The following is a 20,860-nucleotide window of genomic DNA, read 5'->3' on the forward strand; positions in this document are numbered from 1 at the left end:
TAAGCAAAATAAGTTATCAATGTTAAGCAAAATAAGTCAAAGGAAGAACAACAAATGCCAGATTACCTCACTAGTCTGTGGAAGACAGAGACAAAATAAGAGAATATAAACAGTACTGAACAATGACAAACCCTTGGACTTGGATTACAAAATTTATTAAAAACAGTGGGGAGATGGGGAAAATGAGAGAAGATCCAATAATACATATTGTCTTCCAGGATAGAGAGGGTTATTAACACATTTGTGGTATGCACAGTAATTTTATACATCAATACCATAAAATTAAACACTATTATAACAACCTAAAATATAATAATAAAAAACAACAAAAAAGTGTACTCAAAAGCTGAGATTTAATAAAGCCAATACTTTTTACTACTTTTTCAAGAATACCTGAGTGAAATTGGCTCTTTTCTTTTCCTATATCTATCACTGTCACTGTCACTGTCACCCCGTTGCTCATCGATTTGTTCGAGCAGGCACCAGTAACGTCTCTCATTGAGAGACTTATTGTTATTGTTTTTGGCATATCCAATACGCACGGGTAGCTTGCCAGGCTCTGCCGTGCGGGCTCCATACTCTCGGTAGCTTGCCGGGCTCTCGGAGAGGGGTGGAGGAATCGAACACGGGTCGGCCGGGTGAAAGGCGAATGTCCAACAGATGGCCGAGTGGTCTAAGGCACCAGACTCAAGTTTCCAATATCTATATCAGGAAAAATTCTGTGCCCAACTATCTTGACTTGTGCAAGAATCAGTTTATTCAACAGTGTTTTGGGCAAAAGTCATCAAGGAAAATATAGGAACAAAACTCATAGGCAACAAATACATAAAGATCTCAGTACTACAGTCTTTGGGTTTTTGGCTTATGTTTGTTTCTTATTTGGTCTGGGGCCACACATGGCTGTGTTTAGGGATAACTCCTAGCACTATGCTCAGGGTCCACTGCTGGTGGGGCTCAGGGGACCATATACAATGCCAGTGATCATGCAGCGCCAGTGCCTTGGCTGCATCTGGAACCTTAACTTTTATTTCTCCAGCCCTTTCAGTATTATTGTGAAACTAAAAATGATACTGTGAGGGTTCATCTAATGAACCCTGGAAAAGTAATAATTTCCAATTTACTAATCACTCCTGACAGTAAAAATGGGGCAGGGATGAAGGCCAGTGTCCAATACTGAAGTGTGTTTAAAACCTTCAAACAACTTTACAAGCCAGAGGGCAGAGCAATATAAACTGGCATCTTTGGAAGTGGTGTGAATCTAAACCCTCCAATTGTCAGACCGCTGAAAGCTGTCAGCATATAGCATGAAGAAAGGAATCCCAGCGGAGGGTGGAGGCTGCGGGGCGGACGAGCTAGAATATCTGCCACTCAGGCACGTTTTTAAATGGATGCCTGCCTGTGTATCTCCTTGATAACACACCTGAAAAAACAAGGTGTCCATTCATATTTAGAAAAGAAGGCATACATTTGACAGGCAGTACAAGGGGATAAAGTAAAGCCTCATTTCTGAAAAAGGCAGTTCCAGGTTGGACTCATTTCACACTGAACTTGAGAACAGAGCCAGGATAAATATAATCACTGAAGGAAGATGAAAACTCTTCTTGAAACTGCTCTCCAGGAAGAATGTGCTAAGCCATAGCTCTGGCATTGCTTCCTCCCTCTCATTTCTCCAGTCCTTCAAATTAATGGCCATCTGACCCTACACTTCTTTGCCTTAGAAATCTCAAGGGCCATGGGTCAGAGGTAGAATTTCTGGACACCCCCACCAGGGTTTAAATTAAGGCTCTCACTACTGCATCTGCCAAGCCTTCATTTCTTATCTCTAAAACTGGAATAATGCTATCTGTAATTTATGATTATAAGCCACAGCTAAAATTTGAGTGTATGAAGTAGAGGACCAATCTGCAATAAACATGTGTTATGCATTTCTAAAATTATGAAATGAGGTTTAACTCTTTTAAATAACACACAAGAATATCTCTGAGTGACACACAGGCGGCTACCTCTTGCCTCTCCATCTCCCCAGTGCTTCCTACGGTTCTCATCACATGGCATATCTGTTTTTAAGTTGCCTGGGTTTATTTTTTGTTCATTTGTTTGTGTTTGTGTGTGTGTTTGTCTGTGTGTGTCTGTGTGTGTGTCTGTTTGCCACACTTGGTGTTCAGAGCTCACGCCTGGCTCTGCAATCAGGGATCACTCCTGGTGGGCTCAAAGAACCATATAAGATGCTGGGGATCAAATCCAGGTCAGTCGTGTGCAAGGCAAGCACCTACCCACTGTGTTATTCCTCTGGCCTCCTCACTTGCCTGCTGTGCTGACCTTTGGCCCAGATGTTTCTCTTCTCAGCAGTTCTTGCTAACCAACCCTTCTTCCCAGCTCTCAGCCCCCACAATGGATTCTAGGATTCTTTTGCCATTTCTTCTCAGCCATCTATCTATCTTTTTGTCCCTCTCCTGAACATAATACTGGGATTGTCAGTCTTCATCCTATTCTCTAAAGAAACTTGAGATGTAATTTCTGCCTTATTCATTTTTATATCCCTAGTGGTTAATACCACGTATGGTGAAGAGTTAAAGATTAGTAATTAACTCTCATTGAAGACTACTATTTGCTTTCTGAATTTTTTTCCTTAAGGGCCACAGGATATGTCCAATATTGACCTTTCACAAGCAAGTCATAAAAGGCCCTACATACTCACTCCCTCACTCTTTATTGTCCCCCATACTCCCTAGAATATGTTTCAAGTGCACTATTGAATGTACTTGAATGTCCTCTATTCCCTGTTGTTAGTTCAGCAAAGCTGTTTCTCCTCCATAGGACTGCTCCAATTTCCTCTATTCCACAGACCTATCACTAGATCTGACTACCATGTAAACTTACTGTTTACATGGAAGGGTGAAAAAAGTCATCTTATGACTCTAGGAAAGAAGTGTGCCTGACATAGTTAAGCTTGCTCTTCAATAACCTGTTCAAAGGGGAGGTGTTTACAAGGGCTACTTATCTAAAAAGCAATTACACACAACTCACTGCTAATAACATGGGGGAGCACTGCAAAGCCAATGGAGGAGGAGCTAAAGGATAGTCACAAGCAAACCTGAGCCACGAAGGCTCAGTTCCCAAGGGGAAAAGCATTCAGTCTGGAGGTCGCATCTATCAGGACTGACAGAGAGCTAAATTCAGGTATTTTTCTAGCTCTGCCCACACTCAGGGATCGTGCTCATTTTTTAAAGTTTTTTTTCTTCAATTTTCATTTAGCCAACTCACAGGTGTATATTTAGGAATCAAGACAAATTTTGTTTCATTTTGGGCCCACATCCAGAGATGCTCATTGTTGATTCCTGGTTCTACTCATAGGGGTCACTCCTTGCAAGGCTCAACGGGACCATGGGGGGTGCTGGGGATCAAACCCAGATGACAGCGCCCTACCTTATGTACAATCACTCTTGTCAGGGGCCAAGATACATTTAGCTAAACAGTTTAGCCTTCCCCGATAGTGCAATTTGTTTTGAGAGATTCATTAACTAGGTGCCAGTAAGCATGCCTATGATAATATGAGTAAAATGAGGTAGGTGAGATAATACAGCAGGTAAGGTGCTTACTATGCATGCAGCTGATTTGCGTTCAATTCCTTTCACTCCATATGGTTCTCCAAGCCCTCCAGAAGTGGTCTCTGAGTGCAGAGCCAGGAGTGAAGTCTGACCACAATCAGATATAGCCCCAAAATGGAACAGGGGTAGACTGGGTAGAAAGCACTTGGTAGACAAAACTGCTAACTACCTGCATATAAAAAACCCAGAGACTCTGATTTTACAAATTGAATCATGTTACAGTTACATATTCTTAAAATGGTAGATACAAAACTGAATTTTAAAGCCTACTCACGAGGCTGGAGAAATAGTACAGTGGGTAGAGGATGCTTGCCTTATGTGCAGTTCACCTGAGTTCAAATTCTGGCATTCCATATGGTTTCCCTGAACACCGCTAGAAGTAATTTCTGAGTACAGAGCCAGGACCCCTGAGCATTGCTGCATGTGGCCCAAACAAAAAATAATTCAGGGACTCAAACGGAATAGAATGTGCTCTGCTACTATAACCTCAATTCCAAAAAAGAGAGTTCTACTTTAAATTTTTGAACATATTTTTACGTATAATTAGGTGATTCTAATTGTGAAACTGTATGTATAGGTACAAATAGAGATTAAATTTGGATACTATAAATAACAAAGCTGTCACTGACATTTCATGTTCCCCAGGAAATACAGAATTCCCATGTCTTTCACATTGTCTTCAAATCCTACACAGTCAACTGAACAAGACTCTGGTCAGAGCTAGTGATGCCACAATAAAGAGCAGAGGAAATTTCCTGACACACAAAAGCAATTCAAATATGCAAGCACAAGGCTGAGGTGTTTAAAACAAAGCAACACAAAGTTAGAAGCAAGCTACTGTAGACTTTAAAGCATAATGCTTAAAATTCCATCGTACATTATTAATAACAGTCCTAGAAACAAGAAAGAACCGTGGTTACTTCACCCCAGGGACCTCTAAAACACTCTCTTTCCTACTAATAATTTGAAGCCTGTCATACAGTGCCTTCTGCTATAAGCTTATATGACACTTGGACAGTGTTATATTGTTCCTGCTGTAAAGTCAGCAGGGGGACACAGTAACCCCAGACCTAAAGCCCAGATTTGTGTCTTGTCTTTACTTTAAAAAAAGGAAAAAATTACAAATTTTACACAGCCTCATTCCTAAGCACCTCTGAGATGAGATCCAGATTGTGGAGCCTGACATGCCCCTATTTCCAATGGTTCTGCAGTATTAGTTACTCTCAAAGGAAGAAAAAAAAAGCAAATAAAACCAAAAGCAGAGGCTATTTCTATCTAACAACTGGGCAATGCCCCCATATGTCACTTCTAGGTTAGTAACAAACCATCTACTCTGAGATGGTATTAGAAACCAATGTCTCCCTGCATTGTTAGACAAGGTAGACAAGGCTATGTCTAGTTCAGGCGTGTTTTCTTTGTACCTAGTATAAAAGCTGGCAGGTAACAGTGATCAAAGAGGTTTGCTGGCTGAAGGAAGGGGTGTAAAGATCTGAGTTCCCTGGGCATAGATGGAGTCTGAGGTCTTAAGGCAAAGACTAGAGTGCTTCAGAGAGAAGGAATTTACACTTACAACCCTAATTCACCACCATCCCCCTTCTTGCCCCCCTTCCTGTCCCGAATAAAAATAGACTGAAGGAAGAACCTTGGTTGCGCATCCAGGGGTCTATCTGATCCTGCAGATTCAGAACTCACCTACAGAAGTCACTCTTAAATTTTGCCTTCCAATGTCAGACCTACACATTCCCCCTATGGCCAAGCAGGTCTGTCAAAGAAATCCCTGCTTCTACACCCATGGGACTGTTTAAAGGGTTCTTAAAGGATGAAAAGCGCTTGCTCAGAAGTGGAGCTGGGCAGCAGGCTGTCGTCCCATGGTTTGGGAGGACGGAGAAGGTGGACTTGCTGCTAAGATACACTGGCCACAACCTCACGGTAGGCGTTGGGCCCGGGGTGGGAAATCATAACACTTGCTGGTTCTGACTGAAATCATGTAACAGAAATGCTGTCTTCAAAGAGCAGTGGGTACCTGTGCACAACGGGTCTCTGCAAGAACGAAATGATCCTGTATTCTCATCTTTGGAGGTGACACCCTGTCACTGTCCCACGAGAATCTCCTGTTTACTTTTGTTCTCTGGTGCCTCTCCCAAATTTCTACCACATAGCGGGGGCCCAATGGGATTCTGGAGGAGAAGCTGGACGCCTGTAGTATCCCCCGGAGATGGAACCTTGAAACCACGGAGGCGAGGGAGGAAGCACGTGCCCGCTGACAACCCCGCCTTGGGCACACACATCCCTGCTCTTCAATGCTCCACCCACCCACCCACCCACCCAAGCACGTCCCAAGGGTCCACCCAAGCAGGACCCTTGCCAGATCCTGGCACCACGGGGAGGGGCCCAAGTACAAGGGTTGCGTGCATGTGTGTGCGGAGTCCAGCCCCAGCGAGACTCAGCAGCGCCCACGCCCCCTCCCCCGGGGTGGGGTGGGCTCTGAGCGGGGAGTCCCGCGGGAGGAACCGCGCGCCCGAGGGCCCGACCGACACCCACCGATCTCGGGGCCCAGGGAGGAGTTGAGGATGGCGCCGGCCGACATGACCACGGCGCAGCTGCGCAGGCCGTGCGGGTGCAGCCGGCTGAGCGGCACGGCGGGCACCAGGCGGCGCCAGCCCAGCTCGGCGAAGGGCGCCTCGGTGCCGTCGAGCGTGCGCACGCGCACGCGGCCCCGCAGCTGGCACAGCAGCTGCGCGCGGCTCCGCGCCCCGGCCCGGCGCCCTCGGAAGCGCACTCCGTGCTTGTTGGCGCTCACGTAGTCCCTCATGGCCTGCTGCAGGCGCGGGGCCAGCATCTTGGACGACACGTTCCCCTTCCAGAGGCGCCGCAGGAAGGCCCTGGACATGGAGGAGGACAGCCGCTCGCCGTCGCCGTCGCCCTCTTCCAGCCCCCAGGGCTGCTTCTTCCAGCGCCCGCGCGGCCACAGCCCCGGGCGCTGGCCCGGATCCCGGGGGAACAAGGACCCCCACGTGGCCTGCGGCTGGCGGCGCGGCCCCGGCTGAGCTGCTGCAAAAAAGTCGTCGGCGTCTGTGTAGAAAGTGCTCTGGGATTTTCTCCCCAGCTGAGACGATAAAAACTCCGCCTCCTTATGCCCAGCCGGTTCCTGTTCCCATTTCTGCAGCTCCTCCCGCCCGGGGTAGAAGGGCTCAGAAGCGGGTCCGGCGAGAAGCCCTCGGGTCGAGTCCAGGCTCTCGGTCCCCGCGGGCTCCTGCAGGGCACCCATGATGGCCCTGCGCTTGCCCTGCGCGGGCAGGAGCCGTCTGGTGTCCAGGAGTGAGCAGGAGCTGGGCACCGGGGCCGCAGGGTTGCTGTCGGTGAAGTAGAGGAATAGCGCCACGAAGAAGAGCCCCCACGCAAATATTCCGCAAAGCATCCCTTGTCGCCACTGCTTCAGGTGCGGTTTCATGGCAGGTGTCTGGGATCAGCACCTTGTGCCCGAGAGCGGTGGGAGGTCGATAGAATCTGAAAGACAACCAGGTGCCACAGTTAGGCCTTGCTGGACGCCAGCTCGGGGCGGTAGGGAGCGGGACGGGGGCATCAGAAACGTGGATTCAGTGAAATCAGAAGTTGGACTAAATTCACTTGTCAGATCTCCCTGCAGCCCGGCTTGTGTAGGGCAGCAGCTGAGGATTTCCGGGGAGGACATGGAGTGTAATTCTGTATATTAGAAAAACTTTAGCTAATGCAGCCACAGGTTTCTTCCTCATCCCGACAGTGCTTATTTGGCGCCACTGCCATAGCCTCTCCTTGCAAGTAGATTTACAGAATTACAATCTGTGAAAGCAAAGCAGGGACCACCAAATGTCCACAGTTCAGGCACTTCATGGCCACACAACTGTGCCCTTCCAAAGGGTGACGAATAAAAGATTCTTCTTCAATCACTATCTCCCCAACCTGCCTGGGGGCTGCCTAGAATATGCTCCAAGGTACAGTTTCAGTGACTGGCTATGAACTGGCTTGAGAGGGATGCTGTGCATTTTAACAACGCCCACCAAAATGCTCCCTCACTCCAACCTCACCATGAGTCTCTGATGGAATGGGGGATGAAGGATGTTGCAGTTTCAAGCATGAGGATGAGGGGCGAGCTCATCCTCAGATGAGCTTCCAGGAGGGAAAGGATGCCAGAGGAGGCAGAAATGAAAGGTGAAAGACAAAGAGAAGAAAATGCTCCTCCAGGTGCATTGCTACACACCACTAGCAAGAGCACTGGGCTCAGTTATGGGAAACAACAAAATTTATTCATAAGAAACGTACCTAAGCTTCAAGACCATAAAGCAGAGTCCCAGAAAAGAGAAAACGTAGGCATGCTTGTGGAATGGCAATCGAGCTTGTTCGCACTTGAAGTTAAGCACAGAGCCCAGCAGAGACACATGAATAAATACTGGTTGAATGAATGACAGGATCTTGTGTGTATGTGTTTGTGTGTGTGTGTGTGTGTGTGTGTGTGTAGGAGAATCAATGTCTACATCTTGATTCCTGTGAGTTTGAATGATGGTGTTAGAAAAAGCAGGGAAACCGTGCATGGGGGGAGGGGGAACTTCATTGGAAAGCTATGACTTCCCAACAATAGGAAACCTGTTGAAGTCTTTTGGGATATCGGATCCATGTGCTCTATAAAAAATGGGGAGGGTGGTTTGGAGGCTGTAAGTCTAGAAATGGGAGGGGTGTGCAGCAGTGCAGTTCTGGGAAAAGATGAAGGCCCTAGTAGAAACAGGCATTTGGAGCCTGAGAGGAGGACCTCATGGGAAATTACCTCTTGGATGGAGCTCACCAGGAATTCTGTGGCTCACCTAGTCCTCTGGCTGAAGCTAACCACTAGAACACAGTGGCTTATGACTAAACCCACAATGCAGCCATTTTTATATTAACTTAGAATGGAAATGAAAATACCGCTACCTTAGGAAGGTACACTGACTGATGTGAAGTGGAGGAATCATATTACCCATAAGCAGACCACTTTTGTGTTCTGCTAAAAACAGCACAAATTCTTTGACTCTCTTCCCAGGGAAAATGGGATCTACCTCTTTTCCTTGAGTAAAGGGAGGATTCAGTGGACCAGGAGCAGCAACCTCAACTTCCTGCCTTTGAAAACACCCACCCCAGGGAAAGCTGGCTGCCAACAACACTCTCCGACCAGATTCAGTATGTAGTGAGGAAACCCAAGCTAGCCATGTGGAAAGCCTGCAGAAATGGAGAGATGCCCAGCAGATCTAGGCAGTTCCAGCTGCTCCAGACTTGGCATCAAGGCATATGAAGACTCCATCTTGCATGTCCAACCTACTGTGGTTTTCAGATGGCCACTGTCTCAGTAAACCTCTGACTGAAGTGCAACTGAGAATCCATTCAAACGTAGTCTATCTACAAAATCATGAGTGACAAAGATGAATTGTTGGTTCAAACCCAGAATTTAAATTTTTTGTTAGATCTTGTCAGAAATCAAGCCCAGGATCTTACCCTATCACATTACCATTGAGATATATTCCAGGTGATAAACCACTACATTTTGAGATGATTTGTTTCTGAATAGATGACTGAAATGCACTCTAATACAAATGCCAAATAACAGTCTCCAAGTGTTTCAAACAGTTGCCACAACTTGAGATGAGGATCAGGCCTCCCAGAGGAATTTTATGAAAAACAACATTCCAATATATGTATGAAACTATCATTGCAGTATTGTAAATCATGTTACTGCAACAAAAATGGGGGAACACAAAATAACAAAAAGCAGTACTCCACAAATGAGTGCAGTCATTTTATGTCTGTCCCCTCTCTCTGTGATTCATTTCACTTAGCATGATACTCTCCATGTTGATCCACTTATACGCAAATTTCATGATTTCATCTTTTCTAACAGCTGCATAGTATTCCATTGTATATATGTACCAAAGTTTCTTTAGGAGATACGTGCTGAAAGTAGACTATGAGTCAAACATGATGGCCACTTACTACCTGTATTGCAAACCATAACATCCAAAAGGACAGAGAGAGTAAAGGAATGTGCCTACCACAGAGGCGGCAGCGGGGGGGGGGGTTGTTGGTATGGGATGGGGTGGTGGAAGGGATACTGGGAACATTGATGGTAGAGAATGGGCATTAGTTATTAGTAGAGGGATGGGTACTTGATCATTGTATGACTGAAACAATGAGTGAAACATAATCAGAAAAATTTCTAAATCTGTAACTATGTCCTATGTCTCACAGTGATTCATTAAAATTTTTTTAAAAAGCAGTATTCCTTGAAATGTGTTTGTTGTAGATTTTTTTAAAAATGTAAAAATGTTCATTTATGAAAGGAAGGATTTAGGATTTTAGGATATATAGCCCTAAATCAAACACACTTGTACAAAGCATACTTTCACCACGGCAGAAATACCAATGCCAAGAACTGAACTTAAATAATATTGGCATTAAATCTACTGTATCACAGGATGTGTGCTTAGTATTTTCCTTGACCATTTCATTTGGTCTTCTCCACCCCTAATGAGGTAAGAGATAATGCTATTTTCATTGTATTGATGACAATACTGAAGTTCAGATATTTTTAAAACATCTGAAAATAATTTGCTGCAATCTAATTTGTATTTGAAAATAATCTGCAAGCAGCAGATACTGGACAATACAAACTCATCTGCTTAACTCTAGCACTCACACTTAAACTTGCAGTAGTGATTTTATCTGACCCTATACAACAAGACAATCTTTCAAAAACAATAAGCCTTAAACTATGCATGGTGCAGAATTATCTTCCATCCCCAACCTCCACTGGCACAGTCTGATAATTTTATATTTTCATTCCTGAATGTTCTAGCAATGTTCATTTACTGTCAAAAGTTTTCAAATGTTTATTTTGGACTGGAGTGATAACACAGCGGGTAGGTTTGCCTCGAATGTGGCCAACCCAGGTTCGACTCCTCCGCCCCTCTTGGGAGCCCAGCAAGCTACCGAGAGTATCCTGCCTGTACGGCAGAGCCTGGCAAGCTACCCGTGGCGTATTCGATATGCCCAAAACAGTAACAACAAGTCTCACATTGGAGATGTTACTGGTGCCCCCTCAAGCAAATCAATGCATAATGGGACGACAGTGCTACAGCGCTATGATTGGGTGTATAAGGGAGCAACCAACAGTTCTCAGGGCCTACTTCTGGCTCTGTGTTCTGGGATCACTCCTTACAGAGCTGAGTGTGGTGCCGGGGTTTGAACATAGGTCTACTGCATGCAAGGCATAGACCCTCCTTTGGCCCTCAAATGCTTATTTAATAATTCTATGTATATCTCATTAAGAAATGGCAATGATTAGTTTGCAAAGGGTTATAGTCTGGGGCCACACTTTCTGCAGGATTTATGAAATGACCCTTCTAAACCAGGAAAAGAGTACTTCAAAGGGTCATGCTCATCCTGAAGATCAAGAAGCTGTTTGCAGTCGTTCAACATTCTATTAGAAATCAGAAAATGAATGAGAGTCATTATTGTTCATAATGACTGAGATATTATTTCAACACTAACCACCGCAATTAGTACAGCCCACACAACTTAAGCCCCAGACACTAATCATAAATGAGGCTCCAGGGGCTGGAGCAATAGCACAGCGGGTAGGGCGTTTGCCTTGCATGCGGCCAACCCGGGTTCAATTCCCAGCATCCCATATGGTCCCCTGAGCACCGCCAGGGGTGATTTCTGAGTGCAGAGCCAGGAGTAACCCCTGTGCATTGCCAGGTGTGACCCCAAAAGCAAAAATAAATAAATAAATAAATAAATAAATAAATAAATAAATAAATAAATAAATAAATAAATAAATGAGGCTCCAGGCCAGCAATACTACTGTTTGGTTGCCAATCTGAGGGTCTCTCATGATATCACTTGGGTTCGTGAATCTGCTAGGAAAGCACTATGTTAATTAATACAGTTATTTCACTAAAAAACATGTGTATCCTGCATGTACATGTGGGGGGTCTCAAACAGAGATTCCATGTTTTTTTCCCTGAAGAATTTCCTATGATCCATGTGACTGATGGATCTCTAGTCCTCGCCTATTCCCTGGAGGTCTGATTGGCTCAAAGCCTCCCTCTATTCCCCTTCATGGTTAAGACAACAGGCCCCATCCTTGAAGTCATTCAGAGACTCACCAAACATTCCCTCATTGACAAGACAAAGACATTATGTCAACTTAGAAAATTCTAAGATGTTTAGAAGCTCCTTGCCAAAAATCTAGGACAAAGACCAGACACAGACACGCCCACAAGGCCACAGCAGCTAACTTTTAAGACTGCTTTTTGACCTGTCTGGAAATCCTTATGACTTGGTTTCCCCTTCCTGGAGCAACAGCTCTGGGGGTTTGTCTGGTGGATTACTAAGGAATGAGAAACAGATTTCTTATTTAATCATTTGCCTGAGAATCTTTTTCTTTTCTTTTCTTTTGTTTTTTGGTGAGGGCACAGCTGGCCAGTGCTCAGCGGTTACTTCTGGCTCTGCACTCAGGGATCTCTCCTGGCAGGGTTTGGGGGACCATGTGGGGTGCCAGGGATTGAACCCAGGTGTGCCATATGCAAAGCAAGTGCTCCACCATTGGCATTATTGCTTCAGGCTCTATGTATGCATGCATAGAGTGTGACAGGTGACACAATGAGAAAAATGACCATAACATGTTGGGGGAGAACAGGAGCCCTCTGGTCTAGTGGCTGACACCTGAAGTCAGGACCCTTTGCTCCTCCATTCAGATTAGACAAGCAGCCTCGATTCAGTAGGGGCAGGAAGTTGAAGAAAGTGGAGCTGTTGAATTCTGCAACAGGTTCGGTCTCAGAGTCTGTTATGTGGAAATGCCTAGCTCCAATTGAAGACATATGGATCTTTTCATTTTTCACCATGACAAAGAATATGACAGACAGGAGGAAAATGAGAGGAAACTTGGGGGCACCAAATAATGGTGAGAAAAGGCTTATCAGAATAGAAGGGACTGCTGTTAGGACAGGGACTTGGAACATTTTTTTCTTTCTCTTTTTCCATTCCCCTCACTCCTCTTCTCTTTCTCGCCTTACTTCCCCCCCACTTTCATCTCAGTCTCTCCCTCCCTCTCTCTCTCATCCTTCTCTCTTCCACTCAATCTTCCTCTCTCTCCTCTCTCCATCCTTCCCAACCTCTCTCTTTCCATTCCCTCCCCCCCCCACACACACTCCCCTCTGTGTCTCTTTCTCTATTCTGGGAAGTCGGAAAGGGGTGGGGGATTTGAGCAATTTGCAAAGGGCCATGAAAAGAAAACCTATACCTATCACAAAGCAAAGCAGGATGGCTTTCATTAGATAAACCTTATGTGGCGCTGAATGTACAGTAATAATGGAAAGGAGTAGGATCCTGCCACAGTCATGATGAGGTCCAATTTCTAATAATCCAAGAAGTCTTCACTGCAACCTCTGTCACAGCAGACTAATTAAGGTAACAGTCTCCAAAATAATTCAATTTCGAGGTAATGTCAAATCTGCTATTAGCAAAATCCTACAGGAACCGGTTTATCTAGTATCAGTCCCAGTTGTCAGCATATTTATACAAATTCTGACTGCAGAGTAAGGAGGGCATCATCACTTGGTAGAGCAAAATGATCCCACAGACCAAGAGGAGGAAACATTTGGCTAAGCAATATAAAATCACACCTCATCCCCCCGCTGCCAATTACAGTACATCTGAAATGCTATAATGATATAGCTTAAACAAATTCATGTCTGTAAGACTCACTGCTTTATCCCATCATTAGCTGATGTGATATAAATTACCATCAGGGAGATAAAAGAAGCCCATTAGGCAAATCATCTGTCCCCAGGCACCACTGATAAAGTGCTCCCTAATCATATTTCACATGTACTTTGTTAGGATGGGTTAAGTGACAGGTTGTTCAGTTCTTGCTGATGCTTCCCGGGGAAGAGAGCCAGTAAGATTATAAGCAAAGTTTGTTCAGTATGGTTCATTTCATAGCACTTCTGACATAAATTACCTGGCTGTCTAAAGGTTTAAATTTCAAGTAGATGTTCCCGGATTATCTGAACTGCTATTATCTATTTTCACCTTACGTCTACTTCCTGGTGCTTTTCTAGTAAGTTCCCCAAGAAAAGACAATGACTATGGGAAATTTTTTAAATGTTCTGTTGCCAGAAATTATTTTAATTGTTCCACTTGCTCAGGAATGTCAGAGCCCATATCTTAGATTCTAATTCTCCAAGAAATTAGTCATATTTCTGCATGGATATTCAAACAGCACAAGAGAACATACAAATTCTCCTCCTAAACATTTATAAAGAAACCAGAATTTCCAAACTATAATTCATAACTAGTTATCAGATGAAAATAGAAATAAAAGCGTGCCATGGGTGAACACTGCAGTGCAACTTAATGTTACATAGCTACCTGCTTATTTTGTTCAAGGGTAAAAAGAAGTTAATTCTGAGCTTTGCCACTTTAATGATGACCTCTTAGCCACCTGAGATGGATCACCAGTTTTTTTGAATGGAGAGTATTTCTAACACACATTGATTGATGTGACATTCACAAATGCCATCTGGCCAGGTTTCCTGCTGGTGTATTATCTGAACTGATCTTAAATCTTAGTATTTACTTTAACATCAAAATCATAAAAAGGGATGTAGTGCAGGAGCAATAGTGAGACACTTGTGTATCTTAATCACTTTTGGGAGTCAGATTCTTTTTCAAGAGGAATTTTTCTAAGATTAGCTCTTGCTACATATTCAAGAAAACACTTAAATCTGCAGAAAAGAAAGACAGCACCACCCCAGATGGAATTCTGTATCTGCACATCCTCATCAGCTCCTTTTTCTTTCTTTTCTTTTTATAAATATAAGAAGATCCCCAGGGAGAAGCAGAGGGGGTGGAGGGGGATAAATTGGGACCTAGAGACAATAGCAGAGAGATGCTGATAGTCTGGGGTTGAGTGTAGTGGAGCAACAGTGTGCTGCTAAAATGATACTGACACTTATAAATCATGATGAATACAAATTTTGGGAGTTAGGGTGGGAGCAATGTTCAGCTGTACTCAGGGCTTACTCCTGACACTGTGCTCAGGAATCATTCCTGGCAGAGCTCAGGGACCATATGCGGTACTGGGACAGAACTTGGGTGGCAGCGTGCCAGGCAAGTGCCTTACCTATTAGAGTGCTGTTCTGGCCTCGAATACAAATTGTTTTTTGTTTGTTTGTGTTTAGGACAGCACTCAGCAGTGCTCAGGGTTTACTCCTGGTTCTGTGCTCAGGGATCACTCCTGGTGGTGCTCAGAGGACCATGTAGGATGTTGGCGATTGAATTCGGGTCAACTGTGTGTAGGGCAAGCACTCTACCCACTGTACTGTCACTCTAGTCCCAAAATACAATGTTTAAAAAAATAGAAAGAAAAAAACATTGTAATCCTTTGAGGATAGGAGTGCGATAGTGCAGCAGGGTAGAGCACTTGCTTGCATTACACATCCAGTTGACCCTGATCAACGCAATCCATAATGGTCCTTGAGATCCCCAGAGTGATCTCTGAGTACAGAGGCAGGAGTAAACCCTGAGCACTGCTGGGTGTGCCCTGAAAATAAACAAGAAAGAAAAGAAGAGAAGAAGAAGGAGGAGGAGGAGGAGGAGGAGGAGGAGCAGGAGGAGGAGGAGGAAGAGGAGGAGGAGGAGGAGGAGGAGGAGAAGAAGGAGAAGGAGAAGGAGAAGGAGAAGGAGAAGAAGAAGCATAAGAAGCAGAAGAAGAAGAAGAAGAAGAAGAAGAAGAAGAAGAAGAAGAAGAAGAAGAAGAAGAAGAAGAGGAGGAGGAGGAGGAGGAGGAGGAGGAGGAGGAGGAGGTGGTGGTGGAGGAGAGGAAGAGGAAGAGGAAGAAGATGAGGAGGAGGAGAAGGAGGAGGAGGAAGGCTGAGATCACTAATTGGATAAATAAAGTTTTAGTTCTGAATTCATTAATTTGTAATCTAATATACAGACAGAAAGTAAAATAAGCAAATAAAGAAAGAAAAAAACCAGTCAGGTTGAGAAGACCTTTGTGGTAAGAGCGATAAGAGACACAGTCTCCTTTACTGTGTCCATACAGAAATGTCAACTCCCATCTCTATAAGAAATGGGCAAACCTCCATCCAGCCTGCTAGTGTGAGTGGTTTAAGCAGAGCAAGGCAGGGTTTCCAGGTGCAGGACACTTGGACCAAGAGCTGCGAGACTCTAGAAGGGATGCAGCAAACCCATGTGTGAAGAGGGACAGCCCTAGAGCTAGCAGGAGCAAATTTCCTGACTTAGAAAAGGCGTACAAGGAAAATACTAGAGCCAGTGCTCCTATCTAATTTAAACACGGGTGCTTGGACAATCTTAGGGGGAAATATATATGCTCCTTATAGGCAGAACCACATCTGAATAAATCCTGCATCTGTGACAAAGTAGGCTATTCCATGGAAGGTTCCAATTATTATTTCTAAAATAAATGATAAAGTAGTCTATTCCATGGAAGCCAACTTTATCATTTATTTTAGAATAAATAACTTGGATGAGTAAAATGAAGTGTGATTCTCCTGGCATGGGTTCCTGACTGTGCAGGAGGGAGCGAGGATACACTGCTAACTGACCCTTCCCAGGCTTGAAGGAGTCTGAGTACCTCTGAACTTTATGTATCAAGACAGTGCAAAGCAGTGTTGGCTGTCAGGTCACTGGGGAAGACTGACGGCGACAGTGATCAGATGCTGCCATTCCCCGAATGCATGCCTGACTCTGTACTGAGCACTGCACACATCATGTCACATTTTTATCTTCATTCTCTGTTGAAACTTTTCAACTATTTACTGGACATTATTTTTAGTTGACTTATAGACTAAAGCTCAAAGTAGTCCCTTCCTGGTGTACTAATCACAGAACTTTTTTTTTTTTACATTTTGCTATGAAGCAAGATGTTAGATCATACTTAAATTGGTTATCTTTCGCCCTTTATGTTTCTAAGTACTATGCCAAACTTATGAGTTTGGTGCCTAAGTTCACAGGACCAAGTGACCCCTGCCTATCTTTGCTAGAGAAAATGATTTTCCCAATCTTCCCAATAATCTCCAGAATTTGAACCTCTTCCACGTTTGGTCTATCGCCAAAGAGAACTCAGCCACAGTTCACAAATCAAGTGGGTTTTGCCAATTCAGGAAAGTGCCCAGTGAATCGGTGGTGAACTCACCAACATTTTCAGAGATGCTATGGATGTAAGAGTCTGTGACCTTCAAACGGTTTTTTGTCTAGGTGCAAAGACAGAATAATTCTGACAGCTTGTTACTCTCTCCCTGGGAGGGTGAACGTACAGAAGTTGAAATTAATGCAGGAGAGGCCCAGAGAAGAGCAAAGTAAGGTTGGACATTGAAGGACACATAGGCAGGGGAGAAAGTAAGTTATTTAAGCCAGTAGGACACAAAACCAAGTGTCCCTGTGATGAGTATAAAAAGGATACATGGATCATAAGATGGTAATAAAAAATGATGGCTTCCAGCTAGACAATGGTGGACAACTCTTATGAAAAGGATAATATTATCTTTCTGGGCAATCAATTTCAACAGTATGATTTTTTCCCTTGAGTGACATGGTAGATGAGAGAGTTTCAAAGATAGATTCTCCCATGTATGAGCCACCCTGGACAGCTTTTGGCTTTCAAATCTTTGTACAATGATGTGGCAGGAGCAGTTGGGGTAGGGGAAGGTGTAAATGATTCCAAACATCTATTAATGATTGTGCAGAGACAACACAAGCTGTCTACCAGCTAGATATTCTGGCTTCATGAAACAGCATTTGGACTTTTCCAACGATGTTTGTGGCCTGCTTGTTTTATGACAATGAGTGCTCAAATATTTACACTTTATACCAATAATGTGCCAGGTCTCATGACTCAACCTATAATCTAGCTTCAGCTCTGAAGTCTAATCATTAGGAAGATAGAAGAATGCATACCTGCCACTGATATTCGAATTTTATGAATTTCTGAACTGTAAAGTAGAGCTGGATGGATCTTTCAAGGAGGCCTTAGTACCAGCAGAAGTCACCTTTTCAGGGAAGAGCATGCTTCCATTCTAGCCCCAAAGCAGTCCAAGACATCACAGGCTGGCATGGGAGTGCTGAATCCACTCAAGTGGCAGATGAGGGCCACCAACCGGGTCCTGTGGCATGAGTCAGACAACTCTACCTGTCAGAAAGAATTAAAGTGATGTATGGTTAAGAGGAAAGCCCTGTGGTCAGTCTTACAGATCCTTGCTGATGGTATAATTTTGGATCAGTCCTTTGAGTCTCAGTTTCTTCTTCCAATGTGACTCATAATACTGCCTACATCTTCACTGGTCCATGGATAAGTTATGAATGTGCATGCTGTGTCCAGGATCTAGCCCAAACCAAGGCTTCAGGGAGAATTATTTTTCACTCTGAGTTTTGACATTCAATAAAAGTAAAAGAAAGTGACAGAACATGTATACTTAACTATTCTGTCTAAATATTGAATCTATGAGTATATACTTGACAGTTTTCTTTTAAGCATCACTTTCTTCCTTACATCCTTGATTTACAGTCCCTGATGATGATTTATAGTCATCATTCAGATGAATGAGGGACTATGAATTAGGGATGTAAAGAAGAACACCACTTTTCCTTACTTGAGGGAAATACACACATAAGCACAAACATTACATACGAGCACAAAATATATATTTTTACCATATGTCCTGGCACTGTCATTGATGATGGGATTAATGCCAGGAATATATAGATGTCTTATCTTCATTAATATATAATTTATTAGAAATAACTATTCAAACTGCCTTCATGGTATCACTGTCAGTCTAAAATGTTTTATTTATTTGGCAAAGCAAAGTGGATTTTATTGAGAGAAATTTAGTGAGAGAGATGTGAAGGAGAAAAACATGTTCAAGAGAGAAACAGGCTTCTCAAGAAGGAGAAAAACCTGCAATGTTCAAATACTGAATGAAACAGAGGGTTATTGATTCTAATTTATTGCTCTTAAGTAAGCATGCATATAGCTTTACAATTAGGGTGTCTGATCTAATTTTCATGAAAATAAATGAAAGTTCTGTAATAGACAAAAATAAGTGACTGATCCAACATTTATTCACTCAACAAACATCTCTTGTAAGGCACACATTCAGGCATGAAATTATTGGCAATCATGCTATACTTTACACACAGCTTAAATGAGATGTTAAAGCCGCTGCACCACAGTCATAAAACAGTGCCACTCTTTATGATGCATCTTATTCCAGTGTGCATTTGCTCATTTTATTTCTGCTCTTGACAAGATTTAAAGAAAGGCTTTTTCCTCCTCCTGTGCTCTACAAATGTTTGCAGCAGCTATATTACACTGACTTAACACAGCATTAACTACAGTACAAATATACACTCCCAGATGGCTTTTTGAAAAAGGAAAATGTTTATGATCTCTATCACAGAAACAGTGAATTCATTGGTCTAAAATTCATTTAAGATGTCAGACGAGTCTGATAAAAAAAAATCTGTATCTGGAACTCACTTCTAAACAGTGTAGCATTGTCATTCCAAATTCAAAAGACAATAATATACCCTAAAATATGTTCTGGTTCTCAGAATGCATAGTTCCAGCTCAGTCATATATGGTGACTATGGGTCACATTCGGTATGTGCTTAAAAAAGCATTTCTGACCTGGTTGACTTCTTCATAGAAATTTTAGTTGCAACTCCACAATGCAGTAAGATATTAGAAGTGGAACCGTGGAAAGAATAAGTATAATTTTATTCTTCCTTACATTACGACCTGGACATCAAAGAAAGGCAGGTCACTTAAGAAAACTAATGGAGACATGGCAGAGCAGTCAAGAAAAGTGACTCAACATTAGAGAAAAGAAATAGTTGAACTACTTTAATCTAATTAGTTTGGAGAATAAAATGCTTCTGTATTTCTCAGTCCCCAAATAAATGGACACAATAATAGAATCATGAGGTCTCTGGTCACAATATAAATGTACTGTCTGGTGCAGAAAAGCCAAAGAACATGGAAAAATCACTGGTGAAATTTTGTTCATCCTGGAGACAAAGGAACTCTGAAGAAAAGTACATTATAAAATGTGCTTATAGATCTTATATAAACTTCAACTTACCTTTTTCTTCTTCTATTTATTTTTTGCTACTAGAGTCCATGGTCTGAATAAATGAAACAAGTGACAAAGTCAGTTGAAGGTATACTGAAATGAAAATACAGGTTTTCTAGTTCAAAATCTCTCCCTCCTTCTTCCTCCCTCTCCCTTTCCTCCCTCTCTCTCTCTCTACCTTTCATTATCTGTTATTAAATGATGGAAATAGACTAAAATCCCAAAAACCTACATAACTCTGTCCTGCTAACAATGTGCTTCTTTGTCATCTAATGATATAATGGCCATAGGATCATGGATTTGATTTCTAGAATATCTGAAAGCTCTGCAACTGGACAAAATGCTGCAGAAATTGAGAATGCAAAACCTTAATCATTCTATGGAGTTCAAAAGATTGTGAGGGAGTGTGCATGGTAACCTGTTTAAGGTACAGTGTTTCTGGTTGTCCCTGGAGCAGACCAACATCAAGTGGCATTCTGGAATAAGGGCACCACCCTACCTCAAATCTTACCTCAAGCACCAGCTACCCAAGGAAAATATGCTGGTTAAGACTAAGAAATATGGATCTGGGTTTGTTGAGGTGATAGTACAAGGGGGTAGGGGCCTTGCATGCAGCAACGGCAGATTCAATTCCCAGCATCCTATATGGTCCCCTGAGCCCAGCAGGAGTGATCTCTGAGTACAGAGCCAGGAGTAAGTCCTAAACACTGCCGGGTATGCCCAATTTAAGAAAGAAAGAAAGAAAGAAAGAAAGAAAGAAAGAAGAAAGAAAGAAAGAAAGAAAGAAAGAAAGAAAGAAAGAAAGAAAGAAAGAAAGAAAGAAGAAAGAAGAAAGAAAGAAAGAAAGGAAAGAAAGAGAAGAAAGAAAGAAGAAAGAAGAAAGAAAGAAAGAAAGAAAGAAAGAAGAAAGAAAGAAAGAAAGAAAGAAAGGAAGGAAGGAAGGAAGGAAGAAGGAAGGAAGGAGAGGAAGGAAGGAAGGAAGGAAGAGAAGAGAAAGAAAGAAAGAAGAAAGAAAGAAAGAAAGAAAGAAAGAAAGAAAGAAAGAGAAAGAAAGAAAGAAAGAAAAGAGAAAGAAAGAAGAAAGAA

The 20,860-nt window shown here is 43.1% G+C and overlaps 1 protein-coding gene across 1 annotated transcript in view; it reads right to left on the minus strand.

Annotated features, from left to right (window-relative positions):
- Positions 1 to 19,852, minus strand: part of ST6GAL2 (ST6 beta-galactoside alpha-2,6-sialyltransferase 2) — a 66,073-nt gene extending 46,221 nt beyond the window's left edge. Inside the window, exons 1-3 of the mRNA XM_004617928.2 lie at positions 19,784 to 19,852; positions 17,598 to 17,829; positions 6,150 to 7,115 (exon numbers count right to left, since the gene is read on the minus strand). Of these exons, the coding sequence (XP_004617985.2) occupies positions 6,150 to 7,059 (910 nt within the window). The 5' untranslated portion in view covers positions 7,060 to 7,115; positions 17,598 to 17,829; positions 19,784 to 19,852. The remainder of the gene's footprint in view (positions 1 to 6,149; positions 7,116 to 17,597; positions 17,830 to 19,783) is intronic.
- Between the last annotated feature and the right edge of the window lie 1,008 nt (positions 19,853 to 20,860).

Source organism: Sorex araneus, chromosome X (assembly GCF_027595985.1).
Source record: "Sorex araneus isolate mSorAra2 chromosome X, mSorAra2.pri, whole genome shotgun sequence".
Classification (NCBI taxonomy): domain Eukaryota; kingdom Metazoa; phylum Chordata; class Mammalia; order Eulipotyphla; family Soricidae; genus Sorex; species Sorex araneus.